The following is an 18904-nucleotide window of genomic DNA, read 5'->3' on the forward strand; positions in this document are numbered from 1 at the left end:
ATGGTGAGGACTGGAAATTTATTTGTCTCTTCTCATCTTATCTGGACCCTCTGTGTTAATTGTAATTAACTGTAATCATTCTGTATTAATTGTAATAAACTTGTTGATAAACTCAAATGAGGCCATACTGTTTTGCCACTTCCCCTCCTTCCAGGTTATATGGATGTACTTACATTGCAGGTTTCATTTGTTGGTTCAGTTTTTAAACTAAGCCCTATTGTGTCAAATTATGCTAGGTGTGAGATGGGGAGTTCAAGCTGTGTGTTGTCTTTTTTTTTTGTTGCCTCACTTACTAATATACAAGCGCTTATAACCTTTGAGGCTGGCCCTATACATTAAGATTTTTATTAATTCCACTGTTCTTTATCTTCTCTTACTAAGTTCTCAGGGTCGAATGAACTCTAACTGCTCCTTGCTAGTGATAAGCAAGTTGCAAATTACAAAATTGTCAGTGATTGAATACACATATTAAACCTGTAACTGGGAAGCATTTTTGGTAATTATGAATACTTTTGGAAAAAAAAAAGCTATGGAAGGAAAGTTTAAAATCTACGAAAGCTCAAGTAGATGGTCATGGAATAGCTATTTCAATTTCTAACTATATATTACTTATTTATTTATTTATTTTTGAGACGGAGTTTAGCTCTTGTTGCCCAGGCTGGAGTGTAATGGCGTGATCTCAACTCACTGCAACCTCCACCTCCCGGGTTCAAGCTATTCTCCTGCCTCAGCCTCCCGAGTAGCTGGGATTATAGACATGTGCCACCACGCCAGGCTAATTTTGTATTTTTAGTAGAGACGGGGTTTCTCCACATTGGTCAGGCTGGTCTTGAACTCCCAACCTCAGTTGATCCGCCCGCCTCGGCCTCCCAAAGTGCTGGGATTACAGGCGTGAGCCACCGCGTCCGGCCTCTTAACTATTGTTTGAAATAATGTAGAGACAGCTCCAGAGCCATGAAGAAGTGTATGAAGAAGCAGTGTTAGCTTAAATGACATACATGTCACAATTGCCTATGTGAAACTAACATAATTATGCATCAGAAGTATCTATCCTGCATAACCTCCACCAATAATAATAATGTTAATAATAGTGAAAACTAATGTTTATTAAGTCCTTACTGTCTCCAGCCTCTGTGCTAAATACTGGTTACTAAGTTTCCCTGAAAATACTATTCTCATCTGTTTGTTCTTAATAACAGGATAGCATAATTGTAAGTTGTAAATGAAATAATACAGTTTATGTAATAAAAGGGTAAAAGAGAAGACCACCTACCTTATCTTCTGTTGCTGATCTAGATGGATGTAGGTGGTGTTTACCTAGTTTCACCTTTGGCAGTTGAAACTACTTTTTTTTTTTTAAGAGACAGGGTGGGCCAGGCGCAGTGGCTCACGCCTGTAATCCCAGCACTTTGGGAGGCTGAAGCGGGCTGATCACTTGAGGTCAGAAGTTCGAGACCAGCCTGGCCAACATGGTGAAACCCTGTCTCTACTAAAAATACAGAAAAATTAACTGGGTGTGGTCGTACACACCTGTAATTCCAGCTACGTGGGAGGCTGAAGCAGGAGAATCGCTTGAACCCGGGAGTGGAGGTTGCAGTGAGCTGAGATTGTGCCACTGCACTCCAGCCTGGGTGACAGAGCAGGACTCCGTCTCAAAAAAACAACAACAACAAAAAAAGAAATTTTTAGAAATATGAGATGACAGCAAGAATGAGGGTATTAAAAAGAAATTTTTAGAACTAAATAGCAGAATGTAATGGTGAAAAGTTTGATTTCTCAAGTCTGCTTTGCACACAGGCATGTGGCAAACATTCAGTAAGTATAGCTGTAATTTTAACCAGCTGTAATGTATAATAGCCAACATATCACATTTTTCTTTTTTCTTTTTTGAGACAGAGTCTTGCTCTGTTGCCCAGGCTGGAGTGCAGTGGCACCATCTCGGCTCACTGCAACCTCTGCCTCCTGAGTTCAAGTGATTCTTGTGCCTCAGCCTCTCAAGTAGCTGGGATTACAGGTGTGTGCCACCACACTCGGCTATTTTTTGCATTTTTAGTAGAGATGGGGGTGGTCTTGAACTCCCAGCCTCAGGCGATCTGCCTGCCTCAGCCTCCCAAAGTGCTGAGATTACAGGTGTGAGCCACAGCGCCTGGCCATATATTGCTTTTTTCTTATTATCAGAGCCAGTTCATAATTGTGGAAAAATAGTGTTTGTAACAATGTAAGTATGGATAAATCATCTTTTTAATTTTGTGATTCATATAGGTTTGTTGTTGTTGTTGTTGTTTTGTTTTTATCTTGAGACAGAGTCTTGGTCTGTCACCCAGGCTGGAGTGTAATGGCACAACTATGGCTCACTGCAGCCTCAGATGCCTGGGTTCAAGCAGTCCTCCCATCTCAGCCTCTAGAGTAGATGGGACCACAGGTGTGGGCCACCATGCCTGGGTAATTACAAAACTTTTTTTTTTTTTTCTAGAGATGAGGTCTCACTATGTTGCCCAGGCTGGTCTCAAACCTTTGACCTCGCTTCAGCCTTTAGAGTAGCTATGACTATAGGCATGTGCCATCACCCAGCTAATTAAAAATTTTTTTTTGGTGGAGATGCGGTCTTACTTTGTTACCCAGACTGCAAGTTAGTTTCAGATATCAACATTTGGTGTTTCCAAATGCACGGGGAGGCTTTGGAGCAAGTTTTTGGCTCATATGCATAGGTGTCCTAGACATTCACTTTGCAAATTCTTATTAAAATGACTACAGTAGCATACAGATAGGGAAAAATATCCTTGTCAGTACCACCGATTGGGTGAGAAGAGACTGTATATTAAAAACAATGACCATCTTTTTGCCACATGAATTGCTGGTGGGGCCAGTTTGAAGAGGGCTTTGTCAGCTGCCTTCTGCCTCTTCCTCTTGAGTACGTGGAGTTGGAGTCATCCTTGACAGCCTCCTGTTGACACCACCCGGGTCACAGATGTGAAACTGTGTGGATGTAGGAGAGAGCAGTGATGGGGCTTACCCCAAGGTTGCTCTTCCTTCCCTCTGGCCACAAATGTTTAGTAAGGAACTGCTCTGTATTAACCATTTGCTAGGGGCTGCGGATACGGTGGTGAAGAAATAGACATGTTCCTATTCAGGATGCTGAGGTGGGAGGATCGCTTGAGCCCAGGAGGTGGAGCTGCAGTGAGCCATGATCACACCACTGCACTCCAGCCTGGGGGACAGAGCGAGACCCTATCTCTAAAAAACAATAAAAGAAATAGATGTGTCCTTCGCCCTCATGGAACTGCCAGTCTAGCCTTCAACCTGGTGACTGTAGAAATGTGTGATTAGATGCTATATTGCCATGTTGAGTGTCACCCCTGAGAAGCAGGGTTTTTTTTTTGAGAAGGTAGGATGGGGGATCTGACTGTGGGACCGCCAGAGGGAAAAGCACATGTAAAAGCTGCGTGTAGCAACTGGAGGAAATCGGAGACGTGATCAGAGAACCAGAGTCAACCAGGGGCCATGCCGTACAGGGTCCTGTTAAGATCTGTGACTTTTTTCTAAACGTTTTCTTCTGGATAACATCTAAATTTCTAGTTCCAAATGTGAAACTCCAAGGGCGTTCTGTGCTAAGCATTTTGCATGTATTAATTAATTTCCACCACACAACATTGCTGTGAATTAAGACAGTTTCTAAGCATGGCAAGAAACCCAGAAATCATAATGGAAAAATCTGATAAATTTAACAATGCCAACATGAACCTCTGTAGGAAAAAAAATACCACAGACTAAAAAGGGGGGAAAAAAAACCAGAGACAAATATTTGCAACACATACAGTAAAGGGTAATTTTCTGGTTATATCAAGACCTCCTACAAATCAGTAAGAAAAAAAATCTAATAGGAAATGAGCAACGACAAACTGACAACTCATAGAAAAGGAAACACAAGTGGTCTGAAAACATGAAAAAGTGCTCAGTCTCACAAAGAAATGCAAACTAACATGGTACCATTTTCCATTAATCAGATAGACAAAGATGAAAGAGTTTGGTAATGTATGTAGTATTGGCACAAGTGAGGGAAAACAGGGGATTTCACACTCTATGCCCGTCCAAACCAGTACCTTATTTTGAGGGTGGTTTGACAATATTTGTCAAAATAAAAAAATTATATACAGTCATTTGCCACATAATGATGGTTCAGTTGATGATGGACGGCATACATAATGGTGGTCCCATAAGAATATAATGGGCTGGGCGCAGTGGCTCTCACCTGCAATCCCAGCACTTTGGGAGGCCGAGGTGGGTGGATTGCCTGAGGTCAGGAGTTTGAGACCAGCCTGGCCAACATGGTGAAACCCCGTCTCTGCTAAAAACATACAAACAATTAGCCAGGCATGGTGGCGGGTGCCTGTAATCCCAGCTACTCAGGAGGCAGAGGCAGGAGAATCGCTTGAACCCAGGAGGCGGAGGTTGCAGTGAGGTGAGATTGGGCCACTGCACTCCCATCTAGATGACAAGGCAAAACTCCATCTCAAAAAAAAAAAAAAAAATATTATGGGCCCAGCCGCAGTGGCTCACACCTGTAATCCCAGTACTTTGGTAGGCCAAGGCAGGAGAATCATTTGAACTCAGGAGTTTGAGACCAGTGGGGACAACATAGCAAGACCCCATCTCAAAAAAAAAAGATTATGGTGGAGCTGTCCTGTATAGACATACCATTTTTAACTTTTTTTTTTTTTTTTGAGATGGAGTCTTGCTGTGTCACCCAGGCTGACGTGTAGTGGCGTGATCTGGGCTTACTGAAACCTCCACCTCCTGGGTTCAAGCGATTCTCCTGCCTCAGCTTCCTGAGTAGCTGGGACTGCAGGCGCAGGACACCATATCTGGCTAATTTTTATATATTTAGTAGAGATGGGGTTTCACCATGTTGGCCAGGCTGGTCTTGAACTCCTGACCTCAAGTGATCCGCCTGCCTCAGCCTCCCAAAGTGCTGGGATTACAGGCATGAGCCACCATTTACAGGCACCTGGCCACCATTTTTAATCTTTTATATTGTATTTAAACTGTACCTTTTCTATGTATGGATGTGTTTAGATACACAAATACCATTGTGCTACAGTTACTTACAGTATTCAGTACAGTAGCATGCTGTACAGGTGTGTAGCCTAGGAGCAATAGGTTATACCATATAGCCCAGGTGCGTAGTAGGCTCTGCCATCTAGGTTTGTGTAAGTACGCTCCATGATGTTACCAGTGACGAAATCGCCTAATGATGCATTTCTCAGAACATATTCCTGTTGTTAAGCAATGCATGACCGTATCTTGACAAAGCCATTTTATTTCTAAAACTTTAATTTTACAGATTTATTTGTAAAAGTATGTAAAAATGATTGTAAAGGATATGTTCTGCTGCATTACTTGTAATAACAAAAAACCAGAGGATAACATAAATGTCCTATAAGAAGGGTTAGATTATGGATGGCACATTCATACAATGGGGTATTATGTAGCCATTGAATAAAAGGGTACTGGCTGGGCGCAGTGGCTCATGCCTATAATCTCAACACTTTGGGTGGCCAAAGAAGGAGGATTGCTTGAAGCCAGGAGCTTGGGGCCAGCCTGGGCAACATAGCAAGACCCTATCTCTACAAAGGAAAAATAAAACAATTAGCCAGGTTTGGTATTGGACACCTTCATGGTCCCAGCTACTGAGGAGGCTGAGATTGGAGGGATCGCTTGTGCCTGGCAGGTTGAGGCTGTAGTGAGCCATGATTGTGCCACTGCACTCCAGGCTGGGAGATAGAGTGAGACCCTATCTCAAAAAAACAAAAACAAAAACAAAAACAAAACCTCTTGTAAAATGTCAAGAAGTCCTAGATGTGGGCCAGGTGTGGTGGCTCACACTTGTAATCCCTGCACTTTGGGAGGCTGAGGCCAGGAGTTTGAGACCAGGCAGAGCAAGATAGCAAGACTCCATTTCTACAAAAAATAAAAAAAATTAATTGGGCATAGTGGTGCATTCCTGTAGTCCCAGCTACTCAGGAGGCTGATGTGAGAGGATTGCTTGAGCCTGGGAGGTTGAGGCTGCAGTGAGCCATGATCACACCTCTGCACTCCAACCTGCGCAACAGAGTGAGACCCTGTCTCTAAAAACAACAACCAAAAAACCCAGCAAAGTACTGATAAAGATCTTTGGCTGGGCGCAGTGGCTCACACCTGTAATCCCAACACTTCAGGAGGCTGAGGCGGGCAGATCACAAGATCAAGAGATCAAGACCATCCTGGCCAACATGGTGAAACCCGGTCTCTACTAAAAATACAAAAATTAGCTGGGCATGGTGGCGTGCACCTGTAGTCTCAGCTACTCGGGAGGCTGAGGCAGGAGAATCACTTGAACCCAGGAGGCGGAGGTTGCAGTGAGCCGAGATCACGCCACTGCATTCCAGCCTGGCGACAGAGCAAGACTCCGTCTCAAAAAAAAAAAAAAAAGAGAGAAAGATCTTCAAGTTGTAGTATGTGAAAAAATCAGGGTGTAAAACAAGAGAATCCCATTTGTGTGTGTGTCGAGTGTGTTTCACACAGGCTCAGAGGGAGTAGTGTGTATATGCACATGAACATACGTGTCAGTGTATATATGTATATATACAAGGTTGTGGGTTTGTTTGTTTTTTTTGAGACAGAGTCTTACTCTGTTGCCCAGGCTGGGGTGCAGTGGTGCGATCTTGACCCACTGCAACCTTCACCTCCCAGGTTCAAGCGATTCTTGTGCTTCAGCCTCCCAAGTAGCTGAGACTACAGGCACGCACCACCATGCCCAGTTAATTTTTGTATTTTTAGTAGAGATGGGGTTTCATCATGTTGCCCAGGCTGGTCTGGAACTCCTGGCCTCAAGTGCTCTGCCCGCCTTGGCCTCCGAAAGTGCTGTTGCCCAGGCTGGAGCTCAGTGGCACAATCGCAGCTCACTGCAACCCTGACGTCCCAGGCTCGGGCAATCTTTCCGTCTTAGCTTCCCAAGTAACTGGGACTACAGGTGTGTGCCATCAATGCCCCACCAATTTTTTAATTTTTTGTAGAGATGGGGTTTCCCTACGTTGCCCAGGCTGATCTTGAACTCCTGGCCTCAAGCAATCCTCCCACCTCAGCCTCCCAAAGTGCTGCAATTACAGGTGTGAGCCACCTTGCCCCGCCCTGTACAAAGATCTTCATAAAAGCAGTTAATAATACTATGTTTGAGGCTGCCATCACAGGGGTGAGGTCAAGGACAAGTGTGAGAAATTCTTTTAGAATCTATTTTAAAAAAAGAAGAGATGACAGTGGTGACAGTCAGGGAACAGATAAGCAGGTAGATTGTGGGGGTCTAGGCTGTCTAACTGGTGTTTAAAATGAAGCAACCGCTGAGCCTGCTGTATTTCATTTAATGGAGACTAGTAAAACAACAGCCAGAAATTCTTCACTTTCCATCTAAGAGAGGCAAAAGTTATTTTCCCTTCAATAACCTGGGACTGTAGGATTAAGGTTTTTTTTTTTTTTTTTTTTTTTTAAATACTACAATATGGCTACCAGTATAATTTAAAAATGATTAGAATTCTATTTGAGTAAGAAATAGGTGTCTGCCTGAAGTAGACAGTCACTGAAGTCACTAAGTGGCAAAAGACAGAAAAAAAATTGAAAGTAGGAAACAATCAGCAGATATGATACCAAACATGAGCTGTCAGTGATAATGGATTAAGTCCTTCAATTAATGGCTGAGCCAGATGGAATTAAAAGAAAAAATCCAGGCCGGGCATGGTGGCTCACACCTGTAATCCCAGCACTTTGGGAGGCTGAGGTGGGAGGATCACTTGAGTCCAGGAGTTTGAGACCAGCCTGAACAACATAGTAGGACCCCATCTCTATTTTATAAAAATATTTTGAAAAAAGAAAAAAAAATTCAGTTGTGTTCTGCTTTAAAAAGACAAATTGGCACAGAATGTCAAAGAATAAATAAAACAAACATGGGCAAAAGAGATTCAGGTGGTACCAATAATATTGGGCTAAGTAGCATTCAAGATAAAGATTATTAAATAATAAGTTAGTTAATACTAGAGTAATTGCATATTAATGAAACATAATCTATGGTAGAGATATTATAGTCAATAATTGTTTTATGTATTCATGAAGGTAACAACAAGCAAACAAGCTTTAATAGTTTTAAATGCTTTATATGCTTTATAGTTCTTTTATGTGCATTAATTCATTAATTCTCATTTCCTATGAGGTAAACACTATTATTATCCACATTTTACAGATGTAAAAACCGAAGCAGAGAGATTAATTAGCTTGCCCAGGAGATGTGGCATTCTGGGATTTGAGACAGTGGTTTGGCTCTGTAGGTTGCTTCAATAACCAAGAGATGCTTCAAATCAGATTTTTAAAATATGTTTTTCAGAAGCATTTTCCTGATACTTCTCCCCTTACATGGGTGTTAGTCTTTTGGGTTGAAAAACATGAGTAAGTGCTAGAAGAACAAAATATGCATCCAGATTTAATAGTATGTCTGTTTTTCTGAGCCTTGGCATTTCATTGCTTTTATAATAGAAATGAAGGCTTTTTTTTTTTTTGGCTGAGAATAGCACTGAACTCAGTGGGAGGGACTGTGGGTTGTAAGTTGTCCGCCTCTGAATGGAGTTGAATTTAAGTTTCTTGGTTTCCAAAGAATGATTGATTTAAAGACCCTCAAACTGCAAGTTAGAACTGACTTCAGTCCTTGAGGTTTTTTACCATTTAATGAATAATTAAATTTATGGTAATAAATGGTAATAAATGGTAAAAATGGTAATAAATTTTACCATTTAATGAATTTTTCTTAAAAAGCAATTGAATTGTTGATGAAAGGTGATGTTAAAATTATCCCAGATTTATCAATCTTTTTTTTATTGCCCCTGGATTTTGAGTCATAGAAAGCCTTTCCTTATTCTAAGGTTAACAAGACATTCACCCATGTTTTCCTCTAGTATTGCATTGTTTCATCTTTTACGTTTATTATTTATTTTATTTTATTTTTTTGAGACAGGGTCTCACTGTGTCACTCAGGCTGGAGTGCAGTGGAATGATCTTGGCTCACTGCAGCCTCTGCCTCCCGCCTCCCGGGTTCAAGCGATTCTGCTGCCTCGGCCTCCCGAGTAGCTGGGATTACAGGCACCTGCCACCGCGCCTGGCTAATTTTTGTATTTTTTTTTTAGTACAGATGGGGTTTTGCTGTTGGCCAGGCTGGTCTCGAACTCCTGACCTTAAGTGATCCACCCGCCTTGGCCTCCCAAAGTGCTGGGATTACAGGCGTGAGCCACCGTGCCTGGCCTAAAATTTATTCTGATATGTGATATGATGTATGGTTCTAACCACTTTGTTACGGTGCATTATTTTCTAAATGTGGTATTGGATTCTTTTATATTTTGTTTAGAAGTTCTGCATCAATATTCATGAGTACCATTGGTCTCTGTTGTTTTTCTTGTGCCATCTTTATTGGTATAGGTATCAGTGTTATATTTAGTTTGTAAAAGGAAGTTGGAAGTTTTCCTTTCTTTTTAGTACTCAGGAATGATTTTAAGAATTGAGACTATTTGGTCTTTGAAGGTTTGGTAGAAGTCCATTGGGAATCCATCTGGGCCTGGTGATTTTCTGTGCGGTAGTTCCTTAATTGTTTTCCCTATTTTTTCTTATTTTTAATCAGGTAGCCTCTGAACCAGAATAGGTTCAGAGAGGCTCCCTCTATTTTTTTTAATACAAGTTGGTCTGCCTAAGTTTTCTTACTCTAATGGGTTAATTTTTGTAGACTGCATTTCCCTGAAAAATTACACGTTTGTTCTAGGTTTTCTGACTTATTTCCACAGCTTTTTAGTCTTTCCCCCTGGAATCATGCCCCTTTCCATAAACAGGACTCTGATGTACCTGAAGTATTTTCACACTTCGGGTGGACTTTCTGTTTCTGGGGGTGGTTTTAGAGCAATTTTAGGCCTGCCACTAGCTACCCTGTTCTCTACACCATGCTGTTTTTCTCAGAATGCTCTTCTTTTGCACAAAGGCTTGGAGTAGGAGGTTGAGCAGTCACTCACTGACGTTTGGAATATTTTCTTTTTTTTGCTTACAGGTAATCTGGAAGTTTGGGCATTCTCTTTAAGTTGAGGGTGTGGTTTTCATGTCATTTTATTTGTTTATTGTTTTCTTGTGTGTGTTTCTTAGAGACAGGGTCCCACTCTTGCCCTGGCTGGAGTGCAGTGGCGTCTTGATCATAGCTTACTGCATCCTCAAGCTGCTGGGCTTAGATGAACCTCCCACCTCAGCCTCCTGAGTAGCTGAGACTACAGGAGCACACCACCATACCTAATTTTTTTTTTTTTTTTGAGACGAAGTCTTGCTCTGTCCCCCAGATTGGAGTGTAGTGGTGCAATCTCGGCTCACTGCAACCTCTGCCTCCCAGGTTCAAGCAATTCTCTCACCTCAGCCTCCCGAGTAGCTGAGACTGCAGGTGCATGCCACCATACCCGGCTAATTTTTGTATTTTTTAGTAGAAACAGGGTTTCACCATGTTGGCTAGGCTGGTCTCGAACTCTTGACCTCAAGTGATCCACCCACCTTGGCCTCCCAAAGTGCTGGGATTACAGGCTTGAGCCACTGTGCCTGGTCCCTGGCTAATTTTTAATTTTTTTGTAGAGATGGGATCTTGCTATGTTGCCCAGGCTGGTCTTGAACACCTGGCCTTAAGCAATCCTCCCACCCCAGCCTGCCAAAACACTGGGATTTACAGGCATGAACCATTGTGCCTGGCTTGTTTTGTTTTTAATTCTATGTTGTTTTTGAAGGATGTATGGGGAGAGATGGATTTAGGCAATCATCGTTGTCCTTGGCTACCTGAAAGTCCAGGCACTCTTCTAGATACTTGATAAATATTAACTCATTTTATCCTCTCAACAACACTATGACATGGGTACTGTTACACCTTCCATTTTATAGGACTTAACAGAGAGGTTAAATATGTAGCCCAGGGTCACAGAGAGCTGGGCTTCAGACCAAGACAATCTGGCACCAGAGTCTATGTGGCTACCCCTAAGACTTTGCCACCATGTGTTAGTGATTCTCAGCCTGTCATTTGGGGAGGGGATTGCCCTTTTTTTAAAACTTTTTAAAAAATTTATTCTTATTTTATTATATTTTTGAGACAGAGTCTCCCTCTTTTGCCGAGGCTGGAGTGGAGTGGTGTGATTTCAGCTCACTGTAACCTCTGCCTCTGGGGTTCAAGTGATTCTCATGCCTCAGCCTCCCAAGTAGCTGGGATTACAGGTGCCAGCCACCATGCCCAGCTAATTTTTGTATTATTATTATTATTATTATTTGAGACGGAGTCTTGCTCTTTTGTTCAGGCTGGAGTGCAGTGCTGTGATCTCGGCTCTCTGTAACCTTCGTCTCCTGGGTTCAGGTGATTCTCCTGCCTCAGCCTCCGGAGTAGCTGGGACTATAGGCGCGCACCACCATACTTGGCTAATTTTTTGTATTTTTAGTAGAGATGGGGCTTCACTATGTTGGCCAGGCTGGTCTCGAACTCCTGACCTCAGGTGATCTACCTGCCTTGGCCTTCCAAAGTGCTGGGAGTACAGGTGTGAGCCACCATGCATGGCTGGATTGTCCTTTTTTTAAAAAAAAACAAAAACAAAAAAAAAAACCCAAACCATAAACCCAATATTCTGAAAGATTTGGTCTCCACACCTGTGTTATATAATAATTAGTTTTTCCATTTTTTTCCTCTTGGTAGAAGGCACATATGCCACTCAGTTTCCAGTTGCCACACCCAATTAACATAATTGTTTTGCAGCCAAAAGCAAAAGAGAGTTGACATTTTAATTAGCTTATGTAGGTAGACAAATTGAGGCCTAATGTAAGAGTTTCATTGTACCTTTTTGAAAAACTATAAATAGCTAGAAGCCAGTTGTCATTACTTTTTGATTCCTTAGAATTCTGGGCATCTTTCATCTGGAACCACAGATGAAAGAAGCTGCAAGCAAGGATTTTTTTTCTTAACGGAATAGTTTAACCATTCTGAATGCAAAAGTATTGGATGCTAGAATAATAGGTATCACATAAATTGAGGTTGACGTTTTCCCGGGTGAAATTCTATTCTGTCTCAATTTTCCTTTTTTTTTGAGACGGAGTCTTGCTCTGTCGCCCGGGCTGGAGTGCAGTGGCATGATCTCGGCTCACTGCAAGCTCCACCTCCTGGGTTCATGCCATTTTCCTGCCTCAGCCTCCCGAGTAGCTGGGATTACAGGCGCCTGCCACAACACCCAGCTAATTTTTTTGTATTTTTAGTAGAGACGGGGTTTCCCAGGATGGTCTCAATCTCCTGACCTCGTGATCCGCCTGCCTCGGCCTCCCAAAGTGCTGGGATTACAGGCGTGAGCCACTGTGCCTGGCCTTTTTTTTTTTTTTTTTAAGACAGAGTCTCGCTTTGTTGCCTAGGCTGGAGCGCAGTGGCATGATCTCAGCTCATTGCAACCTCCGCCTCCCGGGTTCAAGTGATTCTCCTGCCTCAGCCTCCCGAGTATCTGGGATTACAGATGCGTGCCACCATGCCTGGCTAATTTTTGTATTTTTAGTACAGATGAGGTTTTGCCATGTTGCCCAGGCTGGCCTCAAACTCCTGACCTCAGGTAATCCGCCTGCCTCAGCTCTTCCCAAAGTGCTGGGATTATAGGCATGAGTCACCGGGCCCAGACTCAATCTTCTGACAAGCTCTCAGAGAGTAAAAAGCAAATGAATATTTCATTATTTTGATCTGAGCTTTACGATTTTTCTTTTCTTTTCTTTTCTTTTTTTTGAGATGGAGTTTTGCGTTGTTGCCCAGGCTAGAGTGTCGTGGTGGCGATCTTGGCTCACCACAACCTCCGCTTCCCGGGTTCAAGCGATTCTTCTGCCTCAGCCTCCCGAGTAACTGGGATTACAGGCATGCGCCACCACGCCTGGCTGATTTTGTATTTTTAGTAGGGACAGGGTTTCTCCATGTTGGTCAGGCTGGTCTTAAGCTCCCGACCTCAGGTGATCCACCTGCCTCGGCCTCCCAAAGTGCTGGGATTACAAGCATGAGCCACCTTGCCCAGCCTTTTTTTTTTAAATCTGAGAAAAGGTCTTGCTCGATTGCCTAGGCTGGAGTGCAGTGGTGTGATCTCTGCTCACTGCATTCTCTGCCTCCCAGACTCAAGCAATCCTCCCACCTTAGCCTCCTGAGTAGCTGGGACTACAGGCATATGCCACCACACCTGGCTAATGTTCGTATTTTTTTGTAGAGACAGGGTTTTGCCATTTTGCCCAGGCTGGTCTTGAACTCCTGACCTCAGGTGATCCTCCCACCTTGGCCTCCCAAAGTGCTGGGATTACAGGTGTGAGCCACTGTGCCTGGTCTCCTTCACTGTTGTAAGATACTTGAATTGGGTCAATATTTGTGGAGAAGTCTCTTAAAAGTTCACTTGATTGTCAGTACTAGAACTCTACATTTAATATTGACTTATATTCCTGAGCATTTCAGAGCATTCTATTAGCTTAGAAAGGTCCAGGATAATTTGACTTTAGAAGTTACTGTTACCATGAATCTCAATGACTTTTGAAATCCATGAAGAATATCTTTTTTTTTTTTTTTTTTGAGAGGGAGTCTCACTCTGTCGCCCAGGCTGGAGTGCAGTGGCGCGATCTGGGCTCACTGCAAGCTCCGCCTACCGGGTTCACGCCATTCTCCTGCCTCAGCCTCCCGAGTAGCTGGAATTACAGGCACATGCCACCATGCCTGGCTAATTTTTTTGCATTTTTAGTAGAGACGGGGTTTCACCGTGTTAGCCAGGATGGTCTCAATCTCCTGACCTTGTGATCCGCCCGCCTCGGCCTCCCAAAGTGCTGGGATTACAGGCGTGAGCCACCGCAACTGGCCAAGAATATCTTTTTGCTGGTAACTAGAGAGGACTCCTCTGAAGCAGATGCCATTCATGATGGATTTCATCATTTGTGGGTTTTAAAAAACATTTTATTTTGAAATAATTTCAAATTTAAATAAGAGTTGCAAAATAGTACAAATAATTCGTGTTAACTTTTCATCCAGATTTACAAGTCAACCTTATACAGGTTGAGTATCCCTTATCCAAAATGCTTGGGACCAGAAGTGTTTTGGATTTCAGATTTTTTCGAATTTTGGAATATTTTTATTATATACTTACGCATCTCTAATCCCCAAATCTCAAATCTGAAATATCTGAAATGCTATGATGAGCATTTCCTTTGAGTGTCATGTGGGCACTTTTTAAATTTATTTAATTAATTTATTTTTTGAGATGGAGTATTGCTCCATCACCCAGGCTGGAGTGCAGTGAGCGATCTTGGCTCATTGCAAACTTCACGTTCTGGGTTCAAGTGATTCTCCTGCCTCAGCCCCCTGAGTAGTTGGGACTATAGGCGCTTGCCACCATGGCCGGCTAATTTTTGTATTTTTAGTAGAGACAGGGTTTCACCGTGTTGGCCAGGCTGGTCTCGAACTCCTGACCTCAGGTGGTCCACCTGCCTCCGCCTCCCAAAGTGCTGGGATTACAGGAGTGAACCACCGTGCCTGGCCATGGATTTTGCAGCATTTTAGATTTGGGATACTCAACCTGTACCATGTTTACTCTCTCTCCTCTCTCTCTCTCTCTTTTTTTTATATATATATATATATAAATTATATATACACTACACATATATGTATGTATTGTATGTATATGTATGTATTTTATATATAAAATACATATCTACATATAAAATACACATGTATATATACATGTGTACATATATGTGTCTCTATATTTAAGTTTTGTTGGAACCACTTGAGGGTAAGTTGCAGACATGGCGTCTCATTGCTCCAAAATACTTCAGTGTGTATTTCTTAAATACAAGGACACTTGGTTACATAACCACAGTATATCACCAAATGTATATTATAACAAGACTACCATCAAATCCTTATATCTCTTTCAAATTGTTTTACTAATATCCTTATAGCAAAAGACAAAACAACAACAAAAACTCTTCCCTTTTATTTTGTTTGTTTTGGTCCATTATATGTCCAGGTTATACATTAATGCATTGTGTTACTTGCTAAGTCTTGTTACTGGCCTTTAATTTGGATATTTCTTTGCATCCCGCCAAACTCCTCTTCATGGTTGAATCTTTTTTTTTTTTTTTGGAGATGGAATTTTGCTTATGTTGCCCAGGCTGGAGTGTAATGATGCGATCTCGGCTCACTGCAACCTCCGTCTCCTGGGTTCAAGCGATTCTCCTGCCTCAGCCTCCCGAGTAACTGGGATTGCAGGCCTGCGCCACCTTGCCCAGCTAATTTTGGAATTTTATAAGAGACGGGGTTTTGCCATGTTGGTCAGACTAGTCTCGAACTCCTGACCTCATGATCCGCCCTCCTCGGCCTCCCAAACTGTTGGGATTACAGGTGTGAGCCACTGTGCCCGGTCTTTTTTTTTTTTTTTTTTTGAGACAGGGTCTTATTCTGTTGCCTGGCCTGGAGTGCAGTGGTATGATCTTGGCTCACTGCAACCTGGACCTCCTGGGCTCAGGCGATCCTCCCACCTCAGCCTCCTTAGTAGCTGGGACTATAGGCACACGCCACCATGCATGGCTAATTTTTATATTTTTTGTAGAGACTGGGTTTCGCCATGTTGCCCAAGCTGGTCTTGAACTCCTGGGCTCAAGTGATCCACCTGCCTTGGCCTCCCAAAATGCTAGGATTACAGGTGTAAGCCACTGCGCCTGGCCCTAATTTTTGCATTTTTTGTAGAGATGGAGTTTCACTATATTGCCCAGGCTGGTCTTGAACTCCTGGGCTCAAGTGATCTTCCCATCACAGCCCCCTAAAGTGCTGGGATTATAGGCGTGAACCACTGTGCCTGGCTGAGGATTAAGTTTCAACCTCAGGGGAGCGGCATTCAAACTATAGCATTGTCCTTTAGTGACTGGCTTAGTTCACTTAGAATGTTTGTCTATTCATCCATCTATAGACACTGTTTTCTTTCACCTTTTGGCTTTTGCAAATAATGGCTGCTGTGAATATGAGTTATAGAAAAATACCAATTTGAATCCGTGTTTTCAATTACTTTGAGTATATACCTGGAAGTGGAATTTCTGGATCATATGGTACTTCCAAGTTTTTTTTTTTTTCTTTTTTGAGACAAGGTCTCACTCTGTCACCCAGGCTGGAGTGTAGTGGCACGATCTTGGCTCACTGCAACCTCCGCCTCCCGGGTTCAAGCGATTCTCCTGCCTCAGCCTCTCAAGTAGCTGGGATTACAGGCACGCGCCACCACGCCCAGCTAATTTTGTATTTTTAGTAGAGATGGGTTTCTCCATGTTGGTCAGGCTGCTCCCGAACTCCCGACCTCAGGTGATCTGCCTGCCTCAGCCTCCCAAAATTCTGGGATTACAGGTGTGAGCCACCGCACCTGGCCTCTATGTTTCAATTTTTAAACAAACAATTAGTTAAAAAAATAGGAAACTAAGAGAATGAACTATTTCCTGTTTTATTCAGTGGGTTATAATCTGTTACTATCATTGTTTATTTTGAGGTACAAATTGTCCCTACTTTGGCCAGCAGAGGATCCTGCAGTTTGTCTCCTGTGTCCTTTTCATAGCTCCTCGTTGGAACTCTTACTGGCCCACAATAGGATGTTCCAAGTTCATCTTCTTACTTTTACTGCCCCAACCCTGGGATCAGCCATTTCTTCAAGGAGGCCAGTTCCTTTCATTGGAGAATGGAAAACCCGATATGTAGAAACCAAGATAGAGGTGTTAGGTGTGATTGCTACTGGAGTGTCATTGCTTCCAAACCCTTTCAGAAGAGACCTAGGAAATGTGTATGTGTGTGTGTGTGTGTGTGTGTGTATATATGTGTGTGTGTGTATTCATAAAAGCACATACACATACACCGAAGCATGTATTTCTGTATTATTATTATTTTTTTGAGATGGAGTCTTGCTCTGTCGCCCAGGCTGGAGTGCAGTGGCACGATCATGGCTCACTGCAACCTCTGCCTCCTGGATTCAAGCAATTCTCCTGTCTCAGCCTCCTGAGTAGCTGGGATTACAGGTGTCCACCACCACGCCCACCTAATTTTTGTATTTTTAGTAGAGATGGGGTTTCACCACATTGGCCAGGATGGTCTTGAACTCCTGACTTCAAGTGATCTGCCCGCCTCGGCCTCCCAAAGTGCTGGGATTATAGGCGTGAGCCACTGCTCCCATCCAGAAGCATACATATCTATTTCTATATCTACATATCTGTCTTTACATGTATATATTAAAAATTAGAGTTTGCACTAATACCTCCAATTACAATCTAACATCATGGGATTTATTCTGGCTTTCTCCCTTCTCATATTTGTGTCTCCCCAACAGTGAGAAACCTGGCTTGCTATCCTCAACATGGTAACTTATTTATTAAGAAGCTTATTTATTCTTTTTTTTTTTTTTTCTGAGATGGAGTTTCGCTCTTGTTGCCCAAGCTGGAGTGCAGTGGTGTGATCTTGGCTCACCGCAACCTCTGCCTCCTGGGTTCAAACGATTCTCCTGCCTCAGCTTCTCAAGTAGCTGGGATTACAGGCATGCACCACCATGCCCAGCTAATTTTGTATTTTTAGTAGAGATGGGTTTCTCCATGTTGGTCAGGCTGCTCTGGAACTCCCGACCCCAGCTGATCTGCCTGCCTCGGCCTCCCAAAGTGCTGGGATTACAGGCGTGAGCCACCGTGCCCTGCCTCTAGTTTATTTATTTTTATTCCATGTGCTCAGTCTTGCGAGCACGTGGTCTGTTTTCTTGGGCCTGGCCCCCTCAGTGCACTGTCTTAATACCCTAGCCCCCAGTCCCTCTGATCATATCCCCAGACACCCCTACTGAATCCCAGGTCTCTACCAAGGGAAAGGCAGGGAGGAGGCATTGACCAAGGAGAAGAGGGGGAAGGGACAGGGAAGGTCTTGATTTGTATTTTCTAAAATTTTCTACTTTGCTCATAATGCGTCTTAGCTGTGTTGTTGTGGAAAGTAGTGCTGACAGTGTCTTGTTTTTTTATTACTTACTTTGTCTTTCTTTTTAAGATGGTTTCACCCAAATATCACTGGTGTGGAGGCAGAAAACCTACTGTTGACAAGAGGAGTTGATGGCAGTTTTTTGGCAAGGCCTAGTAAAAGTAACCCTGGAGACTTCACACTTTCCGTTAGGTAAGTTGGAATGAAAAGAGAGGATCCTGAGAGTGTTTTCTAGGTAGGAAGTGGTAAAACCATGCTTGGATAGCTTGCTGCCTGCATTTCGAGTTTGAAGGCCTTATCTGAGCCCTGGGCTGCCTTCAGGGTTTGGGGAGTGGCCTCCTGGACATTTAGCAGAAGGGGAGTAAGGAGGGCCCTTCTTCTCCCTCTGAGACCTCATGGAAGGTGAGTTGGAGCAGGTCATAGAAGTTCTTAAGCCCTCCAGTGCTTGAGACTTGTTCCACACATCTTGAACCTGGTTTCTGCATTTTTCTTTTCCTTCCTGTTGATTTATTTAAAAATTTTATTTCTTTTCAATTTTTTTTTTTTTTAATAGAGGTGGGATCTTTCAATGTTGGCCAGGTTGGCCTTGAACTCCTGGCCTCAAGCAATCCTGCCTCGGCCTCCCAAAGTGTTAGGATTACAGGCGTGAGCCACTATGCCTGGCCTTCTTTTTTTGAGACAAGCTCTTGCTCTGTTGCCCAGGCTGGAGTGCAGTGGTACGATCACAGCTTACAGCAGCCTTGAACTCCTGGGCTTAAGTGATCCTCCCGCCTCAGCCTCCCGGGTAGCTGGGACTCCAGGCTTGTGCCACCATGCTCAGCATTTTTAAAAAATATTTTTTGTAGAGATGAGGTC

General features: G+C 43.1%; 1 protein-coding gene across 4 annotated transcripts in view; it reads left to right on the forward strand.

Annotated features, from left to right (window-relative positions):
- PTPN11 (protein tyrosine phosphatase non-receptor type 11) overlaps positions 1-18904 on the forward strand; it is a 91157-nt gene that overhangs the window by 9309 nt on the left and 62944 nt on the right. For all 4 annotated transcript variants that reach the window (XM_034934559.3, XM_034934561.3, XM_034934560.3 and 1 more), the window contains exon 2: positions 18119-18241. In XM_034934559.3, the coding sequence (XP_034790450.1) occupies positions 18119-18241 (123 nt within the window). The remainder of the gene's footprint in view (positions 1-18118; positions 18242-18904) is intronic.

The sequence above is a fragment of the Pan paniscus genome, chromosome 10, assembly GCF_029289425.2.
Source record: "Pan paniscus chromosome 10, NHGRI_mPanPan1-v2.0_pri, whole genome shotgun sequence".
NCBI lineage: Eukaryota > Metazoa > Chordata > Mammalia > Primates > Hominidae > Pan > Pan paniscus.